The following is a 22,801-nucleotide window of genomic DNA, read 5'->3' as shown; positions in this document are numbered from 1 at the left end:
TTCTCACAGGCAAAATCAGGAAAGATTTATTGTTAAACTTTCAGAAGCAGGAGCAATTTCAACTGGAGTAATGACAATAGAATGGTGTTTTCTAATTACTGATGTAACATAAGGTTGATGAAGGGGCAGAGAAAAAACTGAAGTCCTTCCTATGTGTGTTTAGTTTTGATTGTACTTTGTGCTGTAAAAGCTGATATAGAACCAGAAGAAATTCAAGTTTTGATTGTCTGAGCCTACTGCCGCCCCTGGATGTGTGCTGGATTAGTATATCTGCACCATTTTATTGCTGGGTTCAAACATCAGGAAGAAAGCTGAGTCATATTAATAGACCAGTCATCCCTTCCCTTGCTATATTGCCTGCGGCTTTGAGCAATGAGCAGAGCTAGGTGTGGTGGCCTTTCCTCCACAGCTCTCAATATGTGAAGGCTGAAGGGAAATTTTTGTTCTGTATCTTCCTGTTCCCTTTTTCATAGCTTTTACGATGCAGGAATGTTATTTTGAGTCTTCATTTTAGATTTTGTCAAAGTAATCAATCACTTACCTGCGATGCCTGTCTCTAGTAATCATGGAACTGTAGAATGGTTTGAGCTGGAAAGAACCTTAAAAGTTCATCTAGTTCCAACTCTGTGCCCATGGGCAGAGACACCTTTCACTAGACCAGGTTGTTCCAAGACCCATCCAAGCTGGCCTTGAACACTTCCTGGGATAGGATGTCCACAAATACACGTTTCCCAACTTGCATATTCATGACTGTCTATTGCATCTATTTTAAACTGTGTCCTTTGTACCTTTAAAAAAAATAAATTAATTCAGGAGTTAACCTGTTGATTAGTGTTAAACAGTTAGGTAGATGGTTTTGCACAGGTGACTGATCATAGAATTGTTTTCCTGGATGCTTTCTATTTCAGATTGGAATTGTAAAGGCCACATAAAGAAAAAATGTTCACACTCAAAATCAGGATCATTTTAGTGAGAAACATGAGAAAAATGGAAGGAAAATCAATTAAATTCCCTGTTACTCTGACTAATGCATGCTTAGAGTGTGATTGGCGCTGTAGGAAACTGGGACATTCTGAAAGCCAGAGCTATCGTATTGGGGAACCATTGTTACATGATGTGTCCAGTGGTCAAGTCATTTGACAGATTCTAAGCCTTTTTTAGAACACTCTGCAAAGTCTATGTAAAATACACAGAAGTAATATTATATATGCAGATCTAATTTGAAATTAAAAATTAACCAAAAGACAAAGTTGCCCATCTGCACTGTGTCATATTGCAATTTTTTCCACATATTTCTTTTTGAGATACTTTTTTTTGGGTGTAGTACTTTTTTTTCCTCTTCATCCCATGTGATGGATGTGACTTAAGGGAATGGACATTTGAGACCTAATACAATACAAAAGCAAAATAGCTTCAGTCATCCTTTTACTTGAGGAGGGCTTTGATAACTAGGGTGGTAAAATTTGTAGATGTTGGGTGAGCATATTGCAGGAAGTGAGCTTCATTTCCACAAGAGTCTCTTTTAATCTTTCTTTAGAACCAGTCAAGGCTATGTTTAAATTAATATGCCAGTTCTGATGCAGCTACTGTTTAGAAAGTGGGATGTGTAAAATGAAAACAGTTGTTCTTTTCAGCACGAATCATAAGTAATAAAAGCAGCATTGCTGGAACCCTTGATAGAAAGGGAGTTAATGCAATCCAGTTTTCTCTTTGGTAGGACATGAAGGCTTTACAGAACTTTCCAGGGCATACATAGAGTCACCCAGAGTTAAGATTAAGTGCTTGTATGCTACATCCAGCATTTAGATTTAGAAGTGAGGCCATAGTACCAAGTTTGATTACTCTCAAGCAAGTCTCCTGGCTGAGGCAGAGTCATGCAAAAAGTGTGCCATGAGTTACAAAGTAGACTCTGGGTAACTGAGTCCTCAAGGCTGTGTCCATTATTAAGAGCAAATTTATGCAGAAGCTCTTCAGGAAACCAGTGCACAAATCCAGTGACTACTGGATGGTATTACCTTTTTGTTGTAATAGTAAAATGTCATCAAACAAAATATAAATACTGAGGCAGAGAGACCAGAAATGTGAAATATCAGTATTAATTAACACCTGAATTTAGTTGTTGATGATGTTGTTCCACAAAAAAATAAAAAAGGAAATTATAATGCCAGTAGTTTACTTTAGGAAAACTTTCATAGACTGCATGTAATGCGTGCCTATTTTGAAATTGCAGTGCCCCTCCTTTTTACCCAGTTCTGTAGCCTTTGACACTATATTAAACCAATTTCCACACTGACATCTGGTGGTAGTTCTGAAATGCTGTGTTGCTTGAAATGCTATATATGGGAGTTTGCAGGTCTAAGCATCTGTTTCCATCCCCTCCAGCCCTTCTGAAGTGATCTTATCAGCATCTTAAAATTTTAACCTGCCATGGTCAGACCAGCTTCTCACAAGGCAAAGAAATAATGAATAAATAAGTAATTTTGCTCAGTCAGTATAATGTATTTTGCTCAGTCAGTATAATGTATCAAAAAAAGTGTCTGTAGTGTGTGAAGCACACAATACTTGAAGTCAATTTCTTTCCCAAACAACTCCTGTGGAAACAGTGGCATAGTTTTATTGAGATCCTGTGACTGATGGTGTGTATGTGTAAATATATAGAGATATATGTATCTGTGTGAAGTAAATGAGCTCAGTAGAAGTGCCACATCCTGCCCACTCACATTATGTGGCCTTATCCAGAGTCCAGAACTGTCTGTCATGGTGATAGGTTGACTCGTCTTAGCTCCAGTTCCGATTAGTCCTGGTGTGTGAGTATATAACAAATAGTAATGATTGCAAGGACTTACTCTGTTCTTCATCCTGATATGTATCAGGTTGGTTTTAAGTTCTTTTAAGAAAATATCTCAAATCAGACACCCTGTAGGAGTGATTGGATCAGGAAAAGGAAAATGTGAAGTTTTATTTTGCCATGGCTCCATGACTCTAATATTCATCCCCCATCTTATGGGTTACACCATTCCACATAGCCTTTTGACACATGCATAATACGGCCGTACCTGTAGAGTAAGCTGCTTGTAAAAATAAAGTTGTATTTATTCATGCTGTGTAAATTCTTTAGTCAGTTCTGGCTCAGACAATCTCCTGTAGGCTCAGCAGACAGCTTTTTATTGAGTTTGTAAATTGTATAGTAGTTCCTTATTTGGTAATTCATTCTGTGTTTGTAAGATTGAGCAGATTTTTGCCGCTATTTTTGCTGCCTTCCATTTCTAGAGTAATGGCAACCATTGGTTAGTCCTAATGTGGCAAAGCTTAGCTTTGGTATAACTTTTGTTTTCTTTTCTGTGACATGTCTGTGTGAACATAAATCAGCACATAAAGAAAGTTCAGTCAAATAATTCATTTGGGCACAGAGATAAAAATGTTTCACATTTAAGTAGTTACTCATTAATACGAATTGAATAATAGAGGTCAAGATTTTGGCATCTCAACCAGGTAGTTTAATATGGCATAAAATTTACTGTCATGAGTAAAGAGGGCCATTCAAGTCCCAAAAGATTGTGAATTACACATTTGATTTAATCTTTTAGGCAATACTGATCTTCTGAATAGCGCTAACTGGTCTGTTGTATTTCAAAAGGTGTTGGAAAGGAAATCAAGTAATATATTAATACTTGATGCACAATTGCTGGAAACTTACAGTAATTTTATTTTTTGTGGCTTCAGATTAGCCTTAATGTGTGTGTGTGTGTATTAGCACACACCATGGAATCAATGCTGGTTATTTTGAACTTGTATTAATTTTGATTTATTAATTTACTTAAACTTGTTGCTTACTGTATTTTTACACATTTCTGCATAATTACTGAGCATTTTCTATTTATCTTTCTTCCTATTAAACAGGCATTATTGAGACTGCAGACCACCTGGATCGTGAGACTACTTCGCATTACTGGCTTACTGTTTATGCAACAGACCAAGGGGTTGTGCCCTTATCATCTTTCATTGAAATCTACATAGAAGTTGGGGATGTTAATGATAATGCTCCTCAGACCACAGAACCAGTTTATTACCCAGAGGTCATGGAAAACTCGCCTAAAGATGTGTCTGTCATTCAGATTGAGGCATTTGATCCAGATTCGAGCTCAAGCGAAAAACTAACCTACAAGATTACAAGTGGAAATCCACAGGGATTCTTCTCAATAAACCCCAAAACTGGTAAGTACAATACAGTATTTTATTTTATGTATTAATAAATTAATGTGTTTGCATAAGTGTATAAACCAGGTGAAATCGAAATCTTTGGTTTAATGTTGAAAACATGCTTTCACAATAGCTGGAGTTAAGCTGGTATCTTGGGCTGTGTCAATATTAGTAAGTTATACAAACATGTAGAAAAGGATATGAGAGTGGAGCACTTGGTTCAAAGTACTTGACATCCACGTCAGGCTTTTGTGAAGGCTCACTTCTGAGTAGCTCCACTCTAGATTGGTCAATGTCCATGCATTTTTATAGTGCAGTGAGTATACAGTAAAAACCCATATTTTAGTTTTGTTTCATCCAAATAGTTTTTAGTTGTCTTCACAGTTTTTATGTCAGGCCTTTTTAAAAGTCATTTTTTGGTGGTGGTGGGGAGGAAGTCATGTTAGTCTAAGCAAAATAAGCCATTTACTACCTGCAGACTCACTTGTCCCACAGTCAGAAGATACTTTTTGTAATTAACTATTGCTGCTGCTAGAAATGCATAATCTGGAGGATTATTTTCAGCTGTGGTTTTTATGCAATGGAAATAAAGAGTCTGAGTTCACTGGTTATTTGGAAAGCTTCAGAAAAAAACACTGAGGTTTTAACAGGGGAGTGCAAACACAAGAACCAGGTGACCTTTTAGTAACTGAATTGCAGGTACTGAAAAGTGTGTAGGACAGACAGATGGGAAGCACAATAATCAGTCTTAAGTGAAGCTACCCAGTAATGTTGAGAATATTTTAAGGGTTGCTTACCATTCCTTCCTTCTGAATGTGGAGAAAATAATACACATACTGGATGTTTTTCCCACAGTTTAAGCCTAGAGGAGAACTTGGGGGTTTTTTGCAAGGTTGTGCCCAGCTTAGCTTTTTATATATTGTGTTTAGGTATTATTTCACAGCAAAAATTATGAGAGATGCTTCTGATTCACTCAGCCAGGTTGTTTTTTTTTTCCTCACAATTCAGAGTTTTAGATTAGAAGTCCTGCAGAGGTGTAGTGAGTGACTTTAATCTATTACAAACCCAGTAAGTACAAGGGAGCAGTAGTTTTATTAATTTAGCTCTTGCCCATTCATGGAAGCAATTTCAGGGGACTTAAAGGAACAAAAATGAAGTGAAAAAAGAAACATTTTGAAGGCTATGGCCTTCATTTTGTTTTGTAGTTATTTCAGCTCAGAGTATAAAATACTTGTGTGCTTTATCAATTGCAATTGCCATGTCAGCAAAGCTCTGAGTGCAAACACAGATATGTTATTTGGGTTATTTCTGCCAATAGCTTCTTTGTCAGCATGTGCTGCATCTGTGAAAACACTGCCAAGAGGGACATATGAAATAGCTATAGCAACGGGAAGATATTTAGTATAGTTAAAGCCTTCATCTAAATACTGTATTTACAAAATGTTGGTTTTAGAGAAAAGGCAGCCTGAAAAGTAAAGCAAGAAAAATTCAACCACAGTCTTCTAAAGTGAATGCAGAAAGTGTTTGTATCCTTTATTTCTATTTGGTCTACTCTGTCTCTTTTTTCTCATTTTACACGATGCAAAAGAAAAAAAATCTGCTTTTTTATCTACTTCCTTGCCCTTTCTGATTTTGAAAAAGTTCTTTAGCCTGCCACTTTGATATTTTTAGTTGTCTCTCAATATAATACTGATAAAATGAGAGTAAAATTGCCTGTGAGTTAGGTGGAAAAAAGTGAGTGACTGCAGTATTCAAATTGCAAAGGAACATAAATTCTACCTCCATTCATTTCATCATTACTCTATAACTGGCCACTTGGTTTTGGTTATTGTTTCCTTAAATATTCCTGCAGGTCATTTTCTCTTCCTCTTTCTTCTGTTCTTTTCCTCCCCTTTCAGCTCCCTGTATCATCAGGTGGTATTTTCCAAACTGTGTTTTGAAAAAAAGACACTACTGTACCTCCCTTGCCGAAGTTTTGACGTAAAGAAATATCTTTATTCCTTTTAATGGGTAGAATTAGGGCACTGGGAGGTTGTGACTTGTCTTCAGACAGAGTTTGCAGTTTTCTATGTTAGTAGCTTACTGTGATCTCATTTGTGTTACAAAGGGACCTTGAGAGAGAGAGCTCAGCACACTAGATGGTGAAGTGATAAGGAGCACTTAATAGAAAAGGAATAAAGATTTTCTGTCAAGAGAGCTTCTTACCTGCCTTTATTGTGGCATGCATACACTAGAAGTAAGCAGTGCAATCCACAGTCCTCAGTTTGGTGTTAAAGAATAAAAAGCAAAAGGGCAACTGGAAATAATTAAATCATTATATTTCAGAACACAAGCTCTGGGAATAAAAGAATCTCCCTCTGATTTACATTCAGCAGAAGAATATTTTTTTTTTCCCCTCAGTATAATTAAAAGCCCAGGCTTTAGGTATTCACCTATCATGTGCCATTCATACCACCCTTCTCTGGTGTCTATTACTGTTAAAATTGTAATGCTAGATAGACATGCTTCTCGACAGACATTTTAAACATAGTGAAAGGGAAAATGTGGGCAGAGCAGAGAAGGGAAACTTGTTCCTAGAGTGCATTCAGATGATTCAATGGATATTAAAAAGCTGCCTTAATATGTTGTCTTCCCACTTCATGTGCTCTAATGGGCCATACTGCCTATCCTGTACATGACCAGTTTGAAACTGTTAGTCTGCAGTGGGCACTAACACAGGGGTTGAGTTTTGGCTGAGGTTATCAAATTCATAAGTTCTCAAGTCTCTCTTCTGTCTATCAGATATTGAATATATTTAAACTGAATAGATCTTATTTTGTGTGAAAGTGTTTTCAGTAGAATTGACATGTTAAGGAGTTGAAAAAACATTTTAAAAGACAGTGGTTATTGTTCTAGTTATAACACAGTGCGTTTTATCTTCCCCGATCAGTTAAAAGAGGGCTCAGCTGAAGAGTACATTTGACTAGAATTGGAGAGATCAAGTCTTGTCTTGTTTGCTTATGTGTGTACATTATCCTTGTTGTACCCTTTGAAGTTAAGTTATCGCACTGTAAGGTATTTGTCCGAGGAAGAGAAACCTTCCCCAGGGCCCCAAGTTTCCCTTCCAACCACAGGGGAGATGGGGCTGGAAAATTAATCAAGTCTTTTAACTGTATCCTGTTGAAACATTGAAAGTGACAGTATGAGTTAAATATCTGCTGTTGTGCATCCCCAAAGGTGAGTTAGGACTGTAATGGCATTCAGTTCAAGTTAACTAAAAGCTAGGATTCTTTGGGATCCTTAAGTTGGGATTCTTAAAATATGTGGTGACTGTTAAAAATACAGCTTAGGGGGTAATGTGTTTTTATTTCTTCTCCTGGTCAAGGATCCATTGTTTCCTTTCTCTTTATAAAATTTAATGCTAGGGTATTGTGGGTCCATGGCTGGAATTCTCACTCGTAATAGTAATACAGATTATAAATAGAAACAACCTACATGTAACACTGTATCAAGTGAAACACTGCATTCTGTTCTCCTGATGTAGCTAATACATTTCTAGAACTTTGTGAACTCCAGAATGAGATGTCTGTGTCTTTATGCAATAATCCTGAATTTTTAGAAATGGATATAGTTCATTATTCACAAAAAGAAGAGATTCCTTTTCATGACAAGAACTATTGATTGACTGATTCATTTCTCAGAAATGCTGCGGGCTTAAGTAGTATCTGATGCTTCTTACTGCAATCTGTTTCCAAGTACCCCCTTCAGTAAATCTTCACTGACACTTAAAAATGTATTTTATATTTCAGATAATTATAAAATAACTTAAGGAAACACTGCTAAGTTTTTCTTTGCATGCTATTTCACTTCTTGGAACAGGATATATAACACGATACATCCACAGGACTTTTTGTAATCTTTTCACATATACTTGGTCTTACATGAAAGCAAATGAAATAACATTTTATTTACCTTTGGAGATTCCATGAAATGAAAAGAAAGTGCTGTGCATATGAGCTGTCCAGGTAGAATAAAAATAGTTATCATAATATTATTTGCCAGAAAGAATGAGAACAGAAAATTGTGGAAGAGAATGCCACAACTTTTATGCTCAATCTCAACACAAATGTAGACAAACCTGCAAATTATGTTAACTACTTTATATCTGCTTAACTTCTTGCAACATAGCTTGTAATTAAATGCAGAAGTAATTGACAAAATGGAAGAGTTGCAACTCATGTTAATACATTTAGGTGGAAAGAGTTGAAGTTGCATGATTTGGTGGCTTTCTGAACACACATCCTGGGACTCTGTGGTTAATCTCAGCACTTAACACTAGAGCTATTGCACTGAGGCTCAGAAAAGATTTGCACATTTACCAGCACTCATGCACAGCAGTAGCATGATGCAGTAAACAAGTTCTGAGATCTGTGCCTTGGAGCTTAAAATACATATACAATGCTTTTATAAGCACATGTAATACATATGGTATGTATAATAGTGCTTTAGTACTATTTCTGTTTCTTGCAGGTGTGGTTTATTTGCTTGTCATCTATTTGGGTACTTGTAGAACTGAAAAGTTTCACATATAGTTGTAAGCTCCACGTCTGTATTTATAAAATACATTTGATTATTTTAATGCTTGGAATAAACTACTCAATGTTTCTATTTGTGTTTACATGAACACAGTCCTATTGAATAGAAAAAATTCTATTTTTCCTCACCTTTGTGCCTATGCTTAAAATATCTTAATTTGCTTTTGTGCTTTTGAGAAGTCTTGGAAGGATGACACTTGATAGCAGGATTGCTTTCTTAGAGAAAGTGGAACAGATAATTAGTATGGCATCTACACATAGTAGCTGATGATACCACTGCATATAAGTGTACATTTATGAGTCAATGAATTACGATTTTATAATTTCTAATATATTTGGATTTAGAAATTATATATTTAGAAACTGATCTGTTAGTTTCTCTTCAAAAGAGTTATTGTATTCATTTTACTAAAAGCTTTCAATCAAACCATGTAATTTATTTCTGTCTGAGGAGGGTAGGACATGCATGAAATATGAGCTTTCTGTTGCACCTAGTAAGAATTGTAGGGGTGATTTGCAAATGAGCTTCCCAGTTTAAAATGTTTGCTGACAGTTCCCCAGAATGACACTGTCAACCGAATTCTTTTCCTATGGGAAATGGGAATAGTTTCCCATTTTGTATTTTTCTTCCAGCTTTACTTTTTAAATTGTGGGATGGCAAATGTCGTGTGAAATTAGAAGAAAGCTATTACCTTTTAAATGACTAACAATAACTCAGCAAGTCATATGTAAAATGTGGAAATCGAAGAGCTAGGAAGAACTTCCTAAGTTGCTATACAGCTAGAGACATTAGGCTGAATTCTCTGTAAACAAAAAAAGCTCACTGAATTCCCTGAACTCTGTATCAGTTTCCATATGGATGAAATAGTTTTGCTATGCCATGTTTTTTAAATACGGCTGCTGCTCAGTGTTACAGGCTCTGTATGATGAATATCTCAAAGATTGCTGAGTTAAGGTGCCTGAAAGAAAGTTATATTGCATTATAAGTGCAGCATGCACACTAGAATGGCAAAATCTGTGTTCGCTTAGAGAAAGGAGTTCCAGCTCTCCCTAGTATTACTGAGCAAGAAAATTGAATCCTAACCAGGTATCTGTATAGTGCCCTTATAGACTTTTTGTATTACCTTGCACATATATTCAGGCTAGAAATAATTTCTGATCTTTTGCCCAATTGGTAGGCTTCTTTCCACTTCCCCAGGACTTAGTTACATTTGTTGTGCCAACCAGATTTGGCTTGGGGAGGGAATCAGGGCTGGGTAGCAAAAAACACTTTCTTGAGAAGTCATGCCTTACCTTAGAAATTTAAAGCAATTATAGCAAATGAGGAAGGGAGTTACTGTGCCATATAACAATTTTGGTTCATATTGGCTGAAATGCTGATCACAAAATTATAGCTTTCTATGCTTTTTATGAAACTGGGTGTGAAAATGATGCATGCTTCTGAAAACTAGACTTGGGTTCACAACCTGGACAGGAGACTGCCAGAATAAATTTTGAGTTGTTAATTTTCCCATGCTTAGGTTTTGCAGGTGTAAAATAAAAGTAATTGTGTGACCTAATTACTTGGGAGTGTTGTAAAGCTGTATTGATTCATATATGAAGCAGTTTGGTATTTATTATGAGAATATTATGGACATACCTTTGAGGAAATTAGTAATCCTATGGTGTAGGAGATAGTCCATTTAGATAAGGGTATTAGTTGGTGAATTCAGCAGAAGCTATGAGTAATTGCCCATTTCAAAACATAACTGTATCCTGTGCATTTTACACAGTAACCTTTAATGGAGTGTGTGTGTGTGTCTGTCTGTTGGTCAGTCTGATTTGGAGACCAAAGTGAAATGGGAAATGGGTACAGCTGCAAACAACTTCCATGGGTTTCCGATAACACTGGAAAATTACTTAGTGAGGAAATGAAGGGTCAGTGACCACAGAGTAGTATTGGCTTCATTTTAACAAAGGAAATCTTTGTTGTTTAACTACTTGTGGGTTTTAATCCCAATTGACGTAATATTTTGGAACTTGGATAAAACCAGTGCTAGTATATTGCACGCTTATGTGATTTAAAATTAAATAAAGATCAAAATGCTGAATTTTTTCATGTAACTTCTGTAGCTGGTAAGCAATGCCAGGCTCAATTATTGTTCACTTATGTCACACAGCTCAAAGTGTATGTAGCAGCCTCCATGTGCTCAAGTGTTTACCTGTGACATGCAGAGAAAGTGAAGTATTTGATTGTACTGTCTCTAGGATAGATTTTTTTATTTACTGGAAGTGTAACGAGAATTAGCCCAAACGTTTTTAAAAAGAGTTTAATTTTGCAAAAAGCTACTTTGTTTTGCCTTTTTAAAAGCACTTGAAGTGCTAGGTCTTTTTTGTAACTGGGAAAGCAAGTTAATATCTGAAATTTCTAATAATATTTTCATATCCACTCACTCTACACTATTTAGAGATATAGCATCTGCAAATATAGACATTTTGCTATAATAGAGGCAGCTATTTTTAAAATTACTTGAAAGCATGAGAGAGCTTTATGTAGAGAGCATTTCTTTTAAATCTTAAGTGGTGGTGTTGGGACTTTATTTATTTTATTTGTTCTCTTACATCCCTTTGGAAAAAGAAAAAATTTGGGAAAATAAATGGGAAGCACATCTGTCCTTTCTTTTTCCATTATTTGACCCTGGAACTACATAAAAACTTCAGGTTGTGCTTTGCATGATCTGTGTTGTAGACCAAGAGTAAAAGAAAGTGAAGTTCTCTTTCAATTTTCCCATGTTCTGATGCAGCAGTCATGGAAACATAGGCTTGGGTTGGAAGAGACCTTAAATCTGATCTGGTTCCAATGCCTCTGCCATGGGCAGGAATATCACCCACTAGATCAGATTGCTCAGGCGCCCATTCAGTGTAGTTTTAAGCACTTCCAGGAATGGGGCATCCACAACTTCTCTGGGCAGCCTGTTCCAGTTCTTCACCTCCCCCTGAGTATAGAATTTCTTCCTAACATCCAATCTAAATCTTCCCTCATTCCCTCTCCCTTGTCCCATCACTGTCTGCCCTTGTGAAAAGTTGCTCTCCTGTTTTAGAAGCCCCCTTTAGGTATTGGAAGGCAGCTATAAGGTCTTCCCAGAGCATCGTCTTATCCATGCCAAGCAATCCAAACTCTCTCAGTCTGTCTTCATTGAGAGATGCTTCAGCTCCCTGATCATTTTCGTGGCCTCATCTAGACCTGCTCTAATGGGTCTAAGGACCATCCCCAGGGCTGGAATGCAGCATTCCAAGTGGGGTTTCACCAGAGCAGTGTAGAGGGGCAGAATCCCCTTCCTCAACCTGCTGGCCATGCTGCTTTGGATGCAGCTCAGGATGTGGTTGGCCTTTCGGCCTGCAATGACATTGCAGGGTCATGTCCGGCTTTTCATCCATGAGAACACCCAAGTCCTTCCCTGCAGTTTATCTCAGTCTGCTTTCAGTTCATCTCCCAGTCTGGACTCATATCTGGGGTTGCCCTGACCCAGCGCCTTGACTTGCTGAAGTTCATGAGGTTCTTGTGAGCCTACCTCTCAAGTTTGTCCAGGTCCCTCTGGAACATCCAGTCCTTCTGTTGTGTCATCTGCACCACTCAGCTTTGTGTCCTATGCAGACTTGTCAAGGGTATATTTGAAATGATAATAGAACCAGACTCCCCCTGTATCACATGTTCTTTTGAGCTGGAGTATATAATAGGCAAGACTATAATTCTAGTCAAGGAAGAGACAGTGATCAGATACTGTTGTGAGCCACTTGCAAAGTCCCACATTCACATGTGCTTTCAAAGATAACAGGCTTTGCTTGGTAGGATCTCTGAGTAGTGTAACTTGAAGTTGTGTATATAACAACACTATAATATTAGTATTGATTAATTTCATAATAAGAAAAAATTCCTCAGAATTAGAGCCCTGATTCAAATCAGCTTGCCTTGAATTTTTTTAAATCAATGAAAACAGATCAATCCCAGAAAAAAATGTTGTACTATATGAAGTAATAAAATTTTTCCTGCTTAAAAATTCACAGTGGAGTCACAGTTCAAGGACTAGCTAGATGTGACCTATAAAATTATTCCTCAGTTTCGCTGAGAGCCCAGGCAAGATCTTTGACAGCAGTTTACCTGATCATCTGTTTTATGAGCATTGCATGAAGTTCTTTATGTATATGGTGCAGTTACAAAAGCAGTTCCCTTTAAATCAGTAGATAAGAATACTGTGCACTTTAATACATTCTATATTGTAAATGTAGAAAATAACATACGATTAAAAAAAAAGAACAAGGGAAGAGGCAGCAGCATTTTATGAATCCCCAAATTCTCACTTAGAAATTAATGTTTTAGGGTTTAAATGTATAGGGAGTTCAGAGCACTATAAATAAAGTAAGGTCATGTAAGCTTGAAAAGATCTTTCAAGATGATGTGTGATTTTATGGTAATAATTCTGTACTTAGTTATTGAAGATGATCTTTCTCAAAATGAGATAAAAAATGAGTGATGGACATAAGGTAACTCAGAGTTAATTGCTGAAGGCTTTGAATTGGTGTGGGTTTTGAAGGCAAGAATATTTTCACAAAGTAAGCAAAGAGGTAACAAAAATTTATAGTGTTCTGCTGATAACAAGATCAAAGTTCATTCTAGAGGAAATGTATCATCGCTTACTAGTTTTCTTAAAATGAGTGTACATGAGTTTTGTTTAGTCTTTAATTCAAAATTGTTTTAGCTATTTGTTATTATCAAATACGATTTTTAAAATTTTATCTTATAATGCTTTTGACTTAGAGTTCTGGGTTTTATCTTCTGTGTGACAGAAACTGGCAAAAGAATGACTGGACTTACCCTAAGTGCTTTCAAGCACTGAGAATGCAGAGACATTTTAATGTTGCTGTTTGGGTGTTTGTTGTTATTTATATAGTTCTTTTCATTATCTCCCAAATAATTTTACTGCTAAAAAAATTACTGCACAAGAAGTTAATACCAATGTTAGTAAACCCAGACTAAAAATAATGTAGTCAGTGACTAATTAGAGTATACAAAATGACATTATTTACTTTTAGTTAGATACATTTGTGGAATTTTCTACAATTTTATGATCAATAAACACTAATTTTACATTTAATTTGAAATCTAGTTGAAATTGAAGTTCTGTCGTGTTTGTTGTATTGGATGGCTTAGCTGTTTATGTAAATTTTGATTTTTTCCTTATGCCGTACATAAGTAATCTTTAGAGGGTTGCTTGTCTTTGCTTCATGCTCAGATCACAAATATGATTAATAAGTATTCTGCTCAGTAAATTCCAGGATGCTTTTAAAATAGTTCAGGTAAGTGACTCAACTTCAGATGTGCACCTTGCAGTTATACTTTATAGTAGTAGAATTGAGTAGTTAAATTGCCTGGTTACAGATAAACATGGTGCCTGATGTTATGAAATATTAGCCAAACTTTTTGATCCTATATACAAAGCTTACAGTCTGTCTTGGCAACAAGCCTATAAACACTGAGCTGGACTTGATGATCCTTGTTTGTCCCTTCCAACTCAGCATATTCTGTGATGTTACTGCTGTAAATGTGCTGCACAAATACACCCTTATAGACAGGGTGTTACCCCTTGTTTGATGCAGTCCTGACTTGGGTAGGACTGAGATCTCAATTATTGCTTGATGTTTCATGGAGTACTTTTCAAAGGGCAAGAACTATTCATCTGGGACAAATGTGCCAAGAGTGTTTTTTGTGGATGCAATCCAGAGCATATGCACTAGCACTTGAAACAGGAATAAGGAAATATCTAAGTGAAAAGAAAAGGTGATCTGAAGAGCAAACAGAATGTAGTTCTTAATGTGTTTCTGACTTTTCAGTCTGGAGTTTACTTAGGTGTCTGTACACTGTGGGAGTGTCCTGTTGGCTTTTGCTTGAATGGCTGCACGTGGGAATTGAAGGGGAGAAGGCACCAAAACTGTGAAAGACTGTACTAGTTCAGTGCCATCATGCTATACTTAACAAAAAGGGAGCAGTGACTTCATCAGAGTGTACTGCAGTAGGTTTCCATTTTAATTTTTCGAAAGCTAGGGTATTGTAACTCATGTATGTAATTACACTTATCAGGAAGTTTATATATGAAGTATAAAATAAGTCCTTTAGCCCCAAAAGTGTATTTAGACTATCCAGAAAAGTCTCCTAGCCACAGGCTGTGCGCTCTGCTAGGCAGAATGGATCTTTGTTCTACCTAAAGAACTGCATAGCAAAAAAAGGTAAAATTCAAGAGGCCAGAAAGAACAAGCAAGCAACAGCAGAACTAATGGAGAGAGTATATGGCTAGGAGAATTGAAAGAGGAACCCAGGCTCTCAATTCTTCTTGAAAAGTGGTACCATTTTTGAGATTTTTGTTAAAAGAACAGTAATGATTGCTTTTAAGTGTTGTACTTGAGCAGAAGAGGCATTTGTAGCCATTTAAGGTGCTTTTAAATGATAATCCTAGTTTCTCTTTGGACTGTATATTTACAATCATATTTCAGCATTAGAAACTTACTGGTGACAATTCTGTTGCTGGTTTCAATGAGAGTTATTAAGGTGTGTAGAACAAGGAAGAGTTTAGGAATGAAAAGCAAGTGACATTGCTAAGGAATTATCTTTAAGACTATGTAAACCAAAGTTCAGTTCCTTTATGATATACTTGCTCCAGTATGATAGCTTGTTAGCACTATCTTGTTTCTTTTTTAACTCGGCAGTCTGCCTTCATGGTGATGTAGGACAGTGGTAATATGTTAGACTTTGTAGCTTATAATAGTCATCATCAGTCATTGCATGGCTCCAGACAGTTTATTTTTTTGCCAGCTGCAAAGCTGGAATCTCTTCTTCAATCCCTTTGCTATTCATTTTTATTGACCTGCTTTTATTAACCTGTTCATTTGGTTTGGTTGTGAAGATAATTTTTGGCTTACGTAGAAAACAAGGTTTGACTATAGTCTTGCCAAAAAGCTTATCTGAACATCTTCAGAAAGAAAATGTGGGCCTTCTCTGGTGGTCATTGATTGTATGGTAAGTTAGGTGTAAAACACAGTTAAGTTGAAATCAGTTGAAAGAAGACTGGAAAAAAAGTTGTCTTTGGGTCAGTGATGAAATAATCATGGATTATTGTTTTATCAGTCATTTTGTTTATGTTTTGGAGAGTGCTGAGATATCAGAAGAAGTTTAAAATGATCTCATAAGAGATCTTTCAGACAGTGAGACTTACAGTCACTGTATTTTGAGAGATGTCTGAAACATGACTTGATCACACCTAGCTGTGAGGAGGAAACTGCTGATTTCTGTGGACTTCTTAGTTTGTCATACAAAAGAAAGATATAATCCTCTGTCTAGAAGGGAAAGCTGTCTTGAATTCGATACAATACACTACTTCTTAAATGACAAAAATTAGTAGGAAACCCTCTCTTGAAGTTAGACAGTATCTCTGTCACTTGAAGAGACATAATTGGTCTTCAGCTAACAGAATATTTGCGATAAGTTACTCAGTGCTTTTGGGCTGAATTATGCAGTAGGTAACATGATTACCATTACAGCCATGTGTGAATTTAAAATCCATGCTTCCTTCAAATCTTAGACTGATTTACATATTAAGACCTTGTAAACAAGGTCTATTATATGTCAAAAATAAAAAAAGAAAACCCTTTTTAACATTCACTAGTAATTTGTTGGTTTGGGGGTTGAAGTGGGGAAACGAGCTAAAATAATAATTGACTAAGTTGCAGTAATCATGACTGAGAGTTTAAGTGATAATTGACTGATGCAGCCCTGAGCAACCATTTCTACTGGTTAGTTATAGTTTGGATTTAACACGGAGGACAAAACCCACATTGACCAAATATGTCCTCCCTCATATTTAGTTTATGACCTGTATCTGTTGAAGTTAAAGATAAAAAAATTTGTAGCTGCTTCCTTAATTCTTCAGTGCTAATTCATTCAAATATCAGAGAAACTGTATTACTTTTTGTATGCTGCAATTCAAATAGCGTTATACTAATTCAAATCAAGCCTATCAGTTCAAACTCATTGGAGGCAGCGTAGTACACTTGGTGTCTGCTTTAGTCTTTTGGTTCATTGTGGGGGTTAGCCATGTCTAACAGGCAAACTCCCTCCCATCTCCAGAATCTTCATCATCTCAAGCTGAATGTGCAGTTGGAAAATCTGCAGGTATTTGTGAAAGCACAAATGCATGGGGATGCGTGATGTAGACTCAGTAAGATAAAAACTTCAAGCCTTCCCCCTCCCCTTGCAAAGACCTCTTTTTCTGATGCTACTTTTTTTTTCTGATGCCACTTTGAGATAATCCATGCCTTAATGATAGCTAACATATAATTCTTAACACAGTGCCCACCTAATATTCTGTGTTTTTTTAAGAATATTGTCATTTCAGCATTGAATGAAAATTGTTGATGTTCTCGTCTTCAGAAACAGAGATAATATGATGTATCTGGGAACCAGTGTGAAATAAATCTCTGCTAATATCTGATCTCTAATTTCCATTCCAAATGTAGAGTTTTATTTATATTTATGTAATTGTATGCTGCAGTTGCATTTCTGTGTGTTTGTTTTGCTATTATTTAAAATAGAAATCTGAAGGAAGTTTTATCTGAATGCAGTTGTGATTCTCTTAGTTTTCGGGTAGACCTCAAATAGATAGCAGGTATCCCCGGAGTGTAAACTCAGATAAGGAAGGAAGAGAGAATAGAGTTGTATTTGCTACTAGTGCAGTTTTTATTGTTTGTTTTGTTTGCTACATATGTTTACTGTTAGTTTCAGTTGATTCTAGTCACTCTCCAGCTAGTGAGGCAGAACAGCTATGATTTATCCAAAGACTCTCTAAATTATTTAGCTGCTGTTCTGAAAATATTTCTGATGAGGCAAGTTTTTAAATATTACTAAATACAAAAATGGCACCAATTCACTAGAGATACCATTTCCTCATCATTATCTAAGAAATGTTTTTTATAAACTTGCATTTCTCAAGAATGCTTGACCTATCTTGCCATAGTGACATTGATTTTAGGTGAAATAATAGTCAGTGATGTGACTTACTGCAGCTTATTGTTCTTGTTGGTTTTGGGAGAGGGGGCTGACAAAAGGAGGACAAAACAATGCTCTGAGTCAGTTTTGCTTTGAAATAGAATGGATTGTCACAAGTGACCTGTTTCTCACACAAGCTGTTATTTCATTCAGTAATGAATACATTCTCCCCACCTCATAACAAGGATTTAAAAACTGAATGTTTTACGGACTTCTTCAGAGCTTAATTGAAATCTTTTACTCGCCACTCCTTTGGGATGTGGCACGTGCAAAAATGTGGTCATGAATTTATTTTTGTAGAGGGAGGGGCACAGCAAGGATATATACAAAGTGTTACAGACAAGAGAAGCAGTTCCATCTAAAAAAACTTAAAAACAGAGTAGAGTGGTGGATTTTGTTACAGGGAGCTGACTTACATTAGGTCCAAAGATTGTCCCTAACCCTCTTAACAGGCAGTTACAGTACACAGGTACACTTGACCTTATTATCACAGCCGTAGTTCAGGAAATCTCTTCAGCAATGCACAAAATCTGTTGGTGCAGCATTAAACATTCTGTAATATAGAAAAACCTGGCAAAAATAGAAAAATGTAGTGATTGCAATAATCAAACCTTTTATAGTCGTAAGCTGAAGTGAGACACTTCACTGAAGCTAAATTTGCACTTAGGAAAGTGTCTATCAGTAAAGAGTTAAATAAAAAGAATGTCATGCATGTGTATGTGATTCTAAATCCAGAAGTGTTACATTTCCTTTGTTGGCATTAGTTTCTGCTGAATATACAGGATATATATGGTGAAGACTAAGCCCTTCTGTTATTGGTCTGAAGTGTTTTAACAGAAGTGTGGCATGCTTGGCTGAAAAGACTGGAGGTTTTAACAGATCAAAGCATGTATATTTTGTTCTTGCTGGATATTTTTCTGCTTACCCATAGGTGTTGTATTGACCAACTTCATCAGCAGGAATTTTATCTGGAGCAAGACTTCCTTTAAGAATCACTACTGTCTAAAGTAGTGGTACATGGTAGAATTTTGTTTTGAGTGCTTAAAGCAAAAGCTTTTGAATGGTTTTTTGATTTATTTTTTTTCCTCTGAGTATTAATTGCCATCTTTAGGAGTGGCTCCAGTCTTCATAGCTCTTGATGAAAAATAAAATGGATAGGAGGCTATTGAAACATGCCATTTTTCTGGTCTCATGTAATTCTCTACTTGCTGCTGCTGTGAGAGATGAAGTCTTATTATTGTCAGAAGATGTAGACTAAATATTGAATATTCAGGGAAATGCAAGCATTATGAGATATTTCTGCTAGATTGCTTTGTTTTTCCTGTGTTTTTTGAGATTTTTCCCATTTTCAACTCAGCTGTTCAGCAGTAGTTCAACATAGCTTTTAGTGGCTACGCTGCAATCTACCCTTTTCTCTTTTAACTGTGGTGAGCCTTGAGCTTAATGCTTCATGGGAGGGCTTGTGCTGGCTTTTTACAGAGGTACTCAGTAGAAAGAGATTTTAGGACCTTGAGCTTAATGCTTCATGGGAGGCACATGTGCTGGCTTTTTACAGAGGTACTCAGTAGAAAGAGATTTTAGGAGAACTTGTGTTTCCTGAAATCACCTGCAAGTCCCTTTGCTGGAAGGAAGCAGATGAGGTGGCAGCTGTGCCACTTGTGCACTTCCAATTAACAGTCCTATTCTGTTTCCCATAGTGCCTGTGAAAAGAAAATGTATTATCCAGACTTGGACAGAAAAGTAAAGCTTTTTAGAATATGTAGCATTAAATATTTTCAGTTGTCGTTGTTCACAGCTCTGTAATATCCACGTGAAAATATTACCTCAGGAAGGTTAATAGACAACTGTCACATCATTTTCTCTTTCTTCCCCTGCCCCTTCCTAAATTCACAGTAATAATGCAACTTCTTTTCCTTGTTGTTCGTTTGTTTTGGGGTTTTGTGTGTTTGAATTTTCATTCCCGCTTTCTTTGTAACTAAGGATAATTACTTCATAATACCTGAAGATATATCCTGACAATAGCAAACACATCTTCTATGTGCTGTAAAAGCATTAAAACATAAAGCAGGAGAAGATAACACATCATTGTCAAGAATACTAGATAAATAGTTTGATATGATGGCAAACAAAATTGCTGGGAAAACAAGGGCAGATTTGACCATAATTGGAACAGCTGTTATTTGCACTATCTGTTTTTTGCAGAATAGTTGTTTGAACATTTGACAGCTGTAATATCGCCTTATATAGGTTTTGTTTGTATTATTTAGTACAGGCTGTCTGTTTTGTTGGTATAAGTAGACTACAGCTGTTTTTGTCAGAAGCACTGAGTAGCTATTCACCTGTGGTATACAATCCTGTTTCTTTTGGCCTTTTTCTTTTAAGTGAAATTGAAGTCTTGATTGCTTTTCTTACATACTCTACTTTTTATCAGCTGAGAGACAAAATTGGAGGCTTTTTTATTGTAGCAGACAAGCTTTGAAAACTTTATAAGTGGATTTTAATTTTCCTTACATAAGGTCATATTAATAAAAAAATTACTGTGTAGTTAGAAAATGGAACATGAAGTATGCCACCTGTATTTTGATCTCTATTTCATCGTTCATTGGGTAATTTCTTCCCTGTTTTCCAGTTTGACAGTTAAGGATCAAGGTGGCAATTTCACTTTCAAAAAGTTTTCACTATCAAAAGCTGGGATAGTTGGATAAAATGTCTTCTGACATTGCATTTTCCTCTGTGTTGCTGCTTCAGAGAAAATGGGATGCTTTGCTCAGTAGTTGCTTAAGCTGGGCAAATCCAAACCTTGGTGTTTGCTTCATGAAAGGCCAGGTTGGATCTAGCAAGATTTACTAGCACAAGCTCAGTCCCGTGTAAACACAGCAAGGTATTTGTGGGGCCAGCTTGTACCTGTGAAAAGGTTAATGTCTTTCTCTGCTTTTGTGAGCAAAGAAACTGAATTCTCGTGTGGCTACATCCATGGCACTGTTAACTCACACAATAGCAAATCATTCTGCTGTAACTGAGAGCTGAGCAAGTTTACTTTTCGTGAAACTCAATAGTTAAAATTCTGAACAAACTGTTAGGGAGAATGAATTCAAATAAGAGCCTTCTGTATTAGATTTCTCTGTCTTTTTGTTACCTCTTACTTTTTGACTTCCTTCATTTAAAGCAAAACCCATCATGCCTTCCTAATCTTGCATCAGTAATGTATCAGTCTTATGATAAAATATAACATCATGCATCAGAAACTTGTGGTTCTTCTCTGCAATTGTCAACAGCAACTGTTTGACTGCTTGTCATTGTGAAATGAAGCGAACACAGACAAACTGCTCTGTTTTTTCTATTATTATTATTGCATCTCTTCAGGTTATTACCCTTCTTTTGCCTTTATCACTAATAATGCAAATAGGTGTTTCTCCACAAGATATAGGTAATTAGTTCAGATAATGTCCATCAGCACCCTTTGAAAAAGGCGTATGAAAACAAGATTTCATGTGGGAGAATTGCATTCATTACTCTGTCAGAAACATAACTCGCACAGATGCATTGGAACACTGTCTTAAGTGTTGCAACAGCTTAGTTTTCAGATTGCAAAGAATATTTTCACAGCTTTTAAGGATTGGAAACCCCTCACCCCTTCCCTTAATGAAAGCATAAATTCTACAAAAATGGAAGTGGCCACCTAAGAAGAAATTGATATTGAGGATACCAGCAGCTACTGATTTAACCTAACCTTCATTCAGATTATTTTCTTGAAGGATCTGATTAATTATTCTCTTACATTTGCAGGGCTTATTACAACCACATCCAGAAAACTAGATCGAGAACAGCAGGGAGAGCACATACTGGAGGTAAATAATTTATTTAGATTGCTGTAAAACAGTGACTGTATGTTCATTGCTCTTTTACAGAAAGTTAAGTTTGCCAGGCTTGATTACTATATGAAGAATTTAAACAACTGGATTTCAGAAGCAATTTCCTTCTGTGTTCATTATGTGGCAATGCAGATAACCACCTATCTTATAAAAACTGTGTGTTGAGGTTTTTTTGCTAAAAGAGTGAAGGTACAGATTGAATGCATTTTTTTGTCTGCATCTCAAAACAAAGATTTACATTCAAATGGTACAAAGGCATGATTGTTAAAAGGAATGTGATTCTTCTTTTTATCTTCCTGTGTAATTATTGGAATAGCTATTTCAGCCTAACTTTTGCTGAGTATAGGCTTCTGCAAAAGAAGTGCAGAATGTTTTAATAATAAGGAGAATCCAAAAGGATGATATGTGAGTACCCTTATTTTCTGCATAACATGTTTACCAATCACATCAGTTGCAAGACATGCATTGTAGAGCCCGAATCCAAGAGCATGAAACTTGTGACAACATGCTTTTATTTAACTACATTTAACTAATTGTCTGGAGTTTAGTTAAGAGCTTTTGTCATCCTCTGTCAAACAACCTGAAAGGAAAACATATCGAGAACTTTAAGTTATCCAGTTTCACAATGTTGTTGAGCAGTGTAATGGCATGGTACTTCTCCTGTAGAGAAGACTTAATCTTAGGACATAAGGATCACTGTGAATATTTATCTGGAACATTTATTGTGCCTCTTGTCCTGGATGACAGATGAAAGACTGCAATGGGAGTTGGCCAAATTAATGTTAAAGACAGAGAATAGGAGTGCGATGACTGCAGAGACATGGAGATGAATGTATTTATTCCCTGACAGCACAAACTATCCTTTTGCAGAATTGCAGTATGTGTGCAGTCTTCCAGGGCCTTTTGTATCCCTTTGATGCATTGTGAGCTGGATTAATGCAGCTGTTGGACCAATTTTTTTTATCATTATTTTAATTTCTGTATCAGCTTTGAAAAGAACGCTTTGTACCTAAGCAGCAATGGGGCAGAATTTCTTCTGCAGTGTGTTTCTAGAAGTAATAGTAACAAAATTAATTAAATGG

At 36.3% G+C, this 22,801-nt stretch overlaps 1 protein-coding gene across 1 annotated transcript in view; it reads left to right on the top strand.

The window, feature by feature from the left end:
- Positions 1-22,801, top strand: part of FAT1 (FAT atypical cadherin 1) — a 102,882-nt gene that overhangs the window by 31,306 nt on the left and 48,775 nt on the right. Inside the window, exons 3-4 of the mRNA XM_041479945.1 lie at positions 3,901-4,215; positions 21,634-21,695. Of these exons, the coding sequence (XP_041335879.1) occupies positions 3,901-4,215; positions 21,634-21,695 (377 nt within the window). The remainder of the gene's footprint in view (positions 1-3,900; positions 4,216-21,633; positions 21,696-22,801) is intronic.

This window comes from Pyrgilauda ruficollis, unplaced genomic scaffold (assembly GCF_017590135.1).
Source record: "Pyrgilauda ruficollis isolate IOZ18807 unplaced genomic scaffold, ASM1759013v1 scaffold5, whole genome shotgun sequence".
Taxonomy (NCBI): Eukaryota; Metazoa; Chordata; class Aves; order Passeriformes; family Passeridae; genus Pyrgilauda; species Pyrgilauda ruficollis.
Note: the sequence above shows the minus strand (reverse complement) of the source record. Positions and strands in the feature narration are given on the sequence as shown.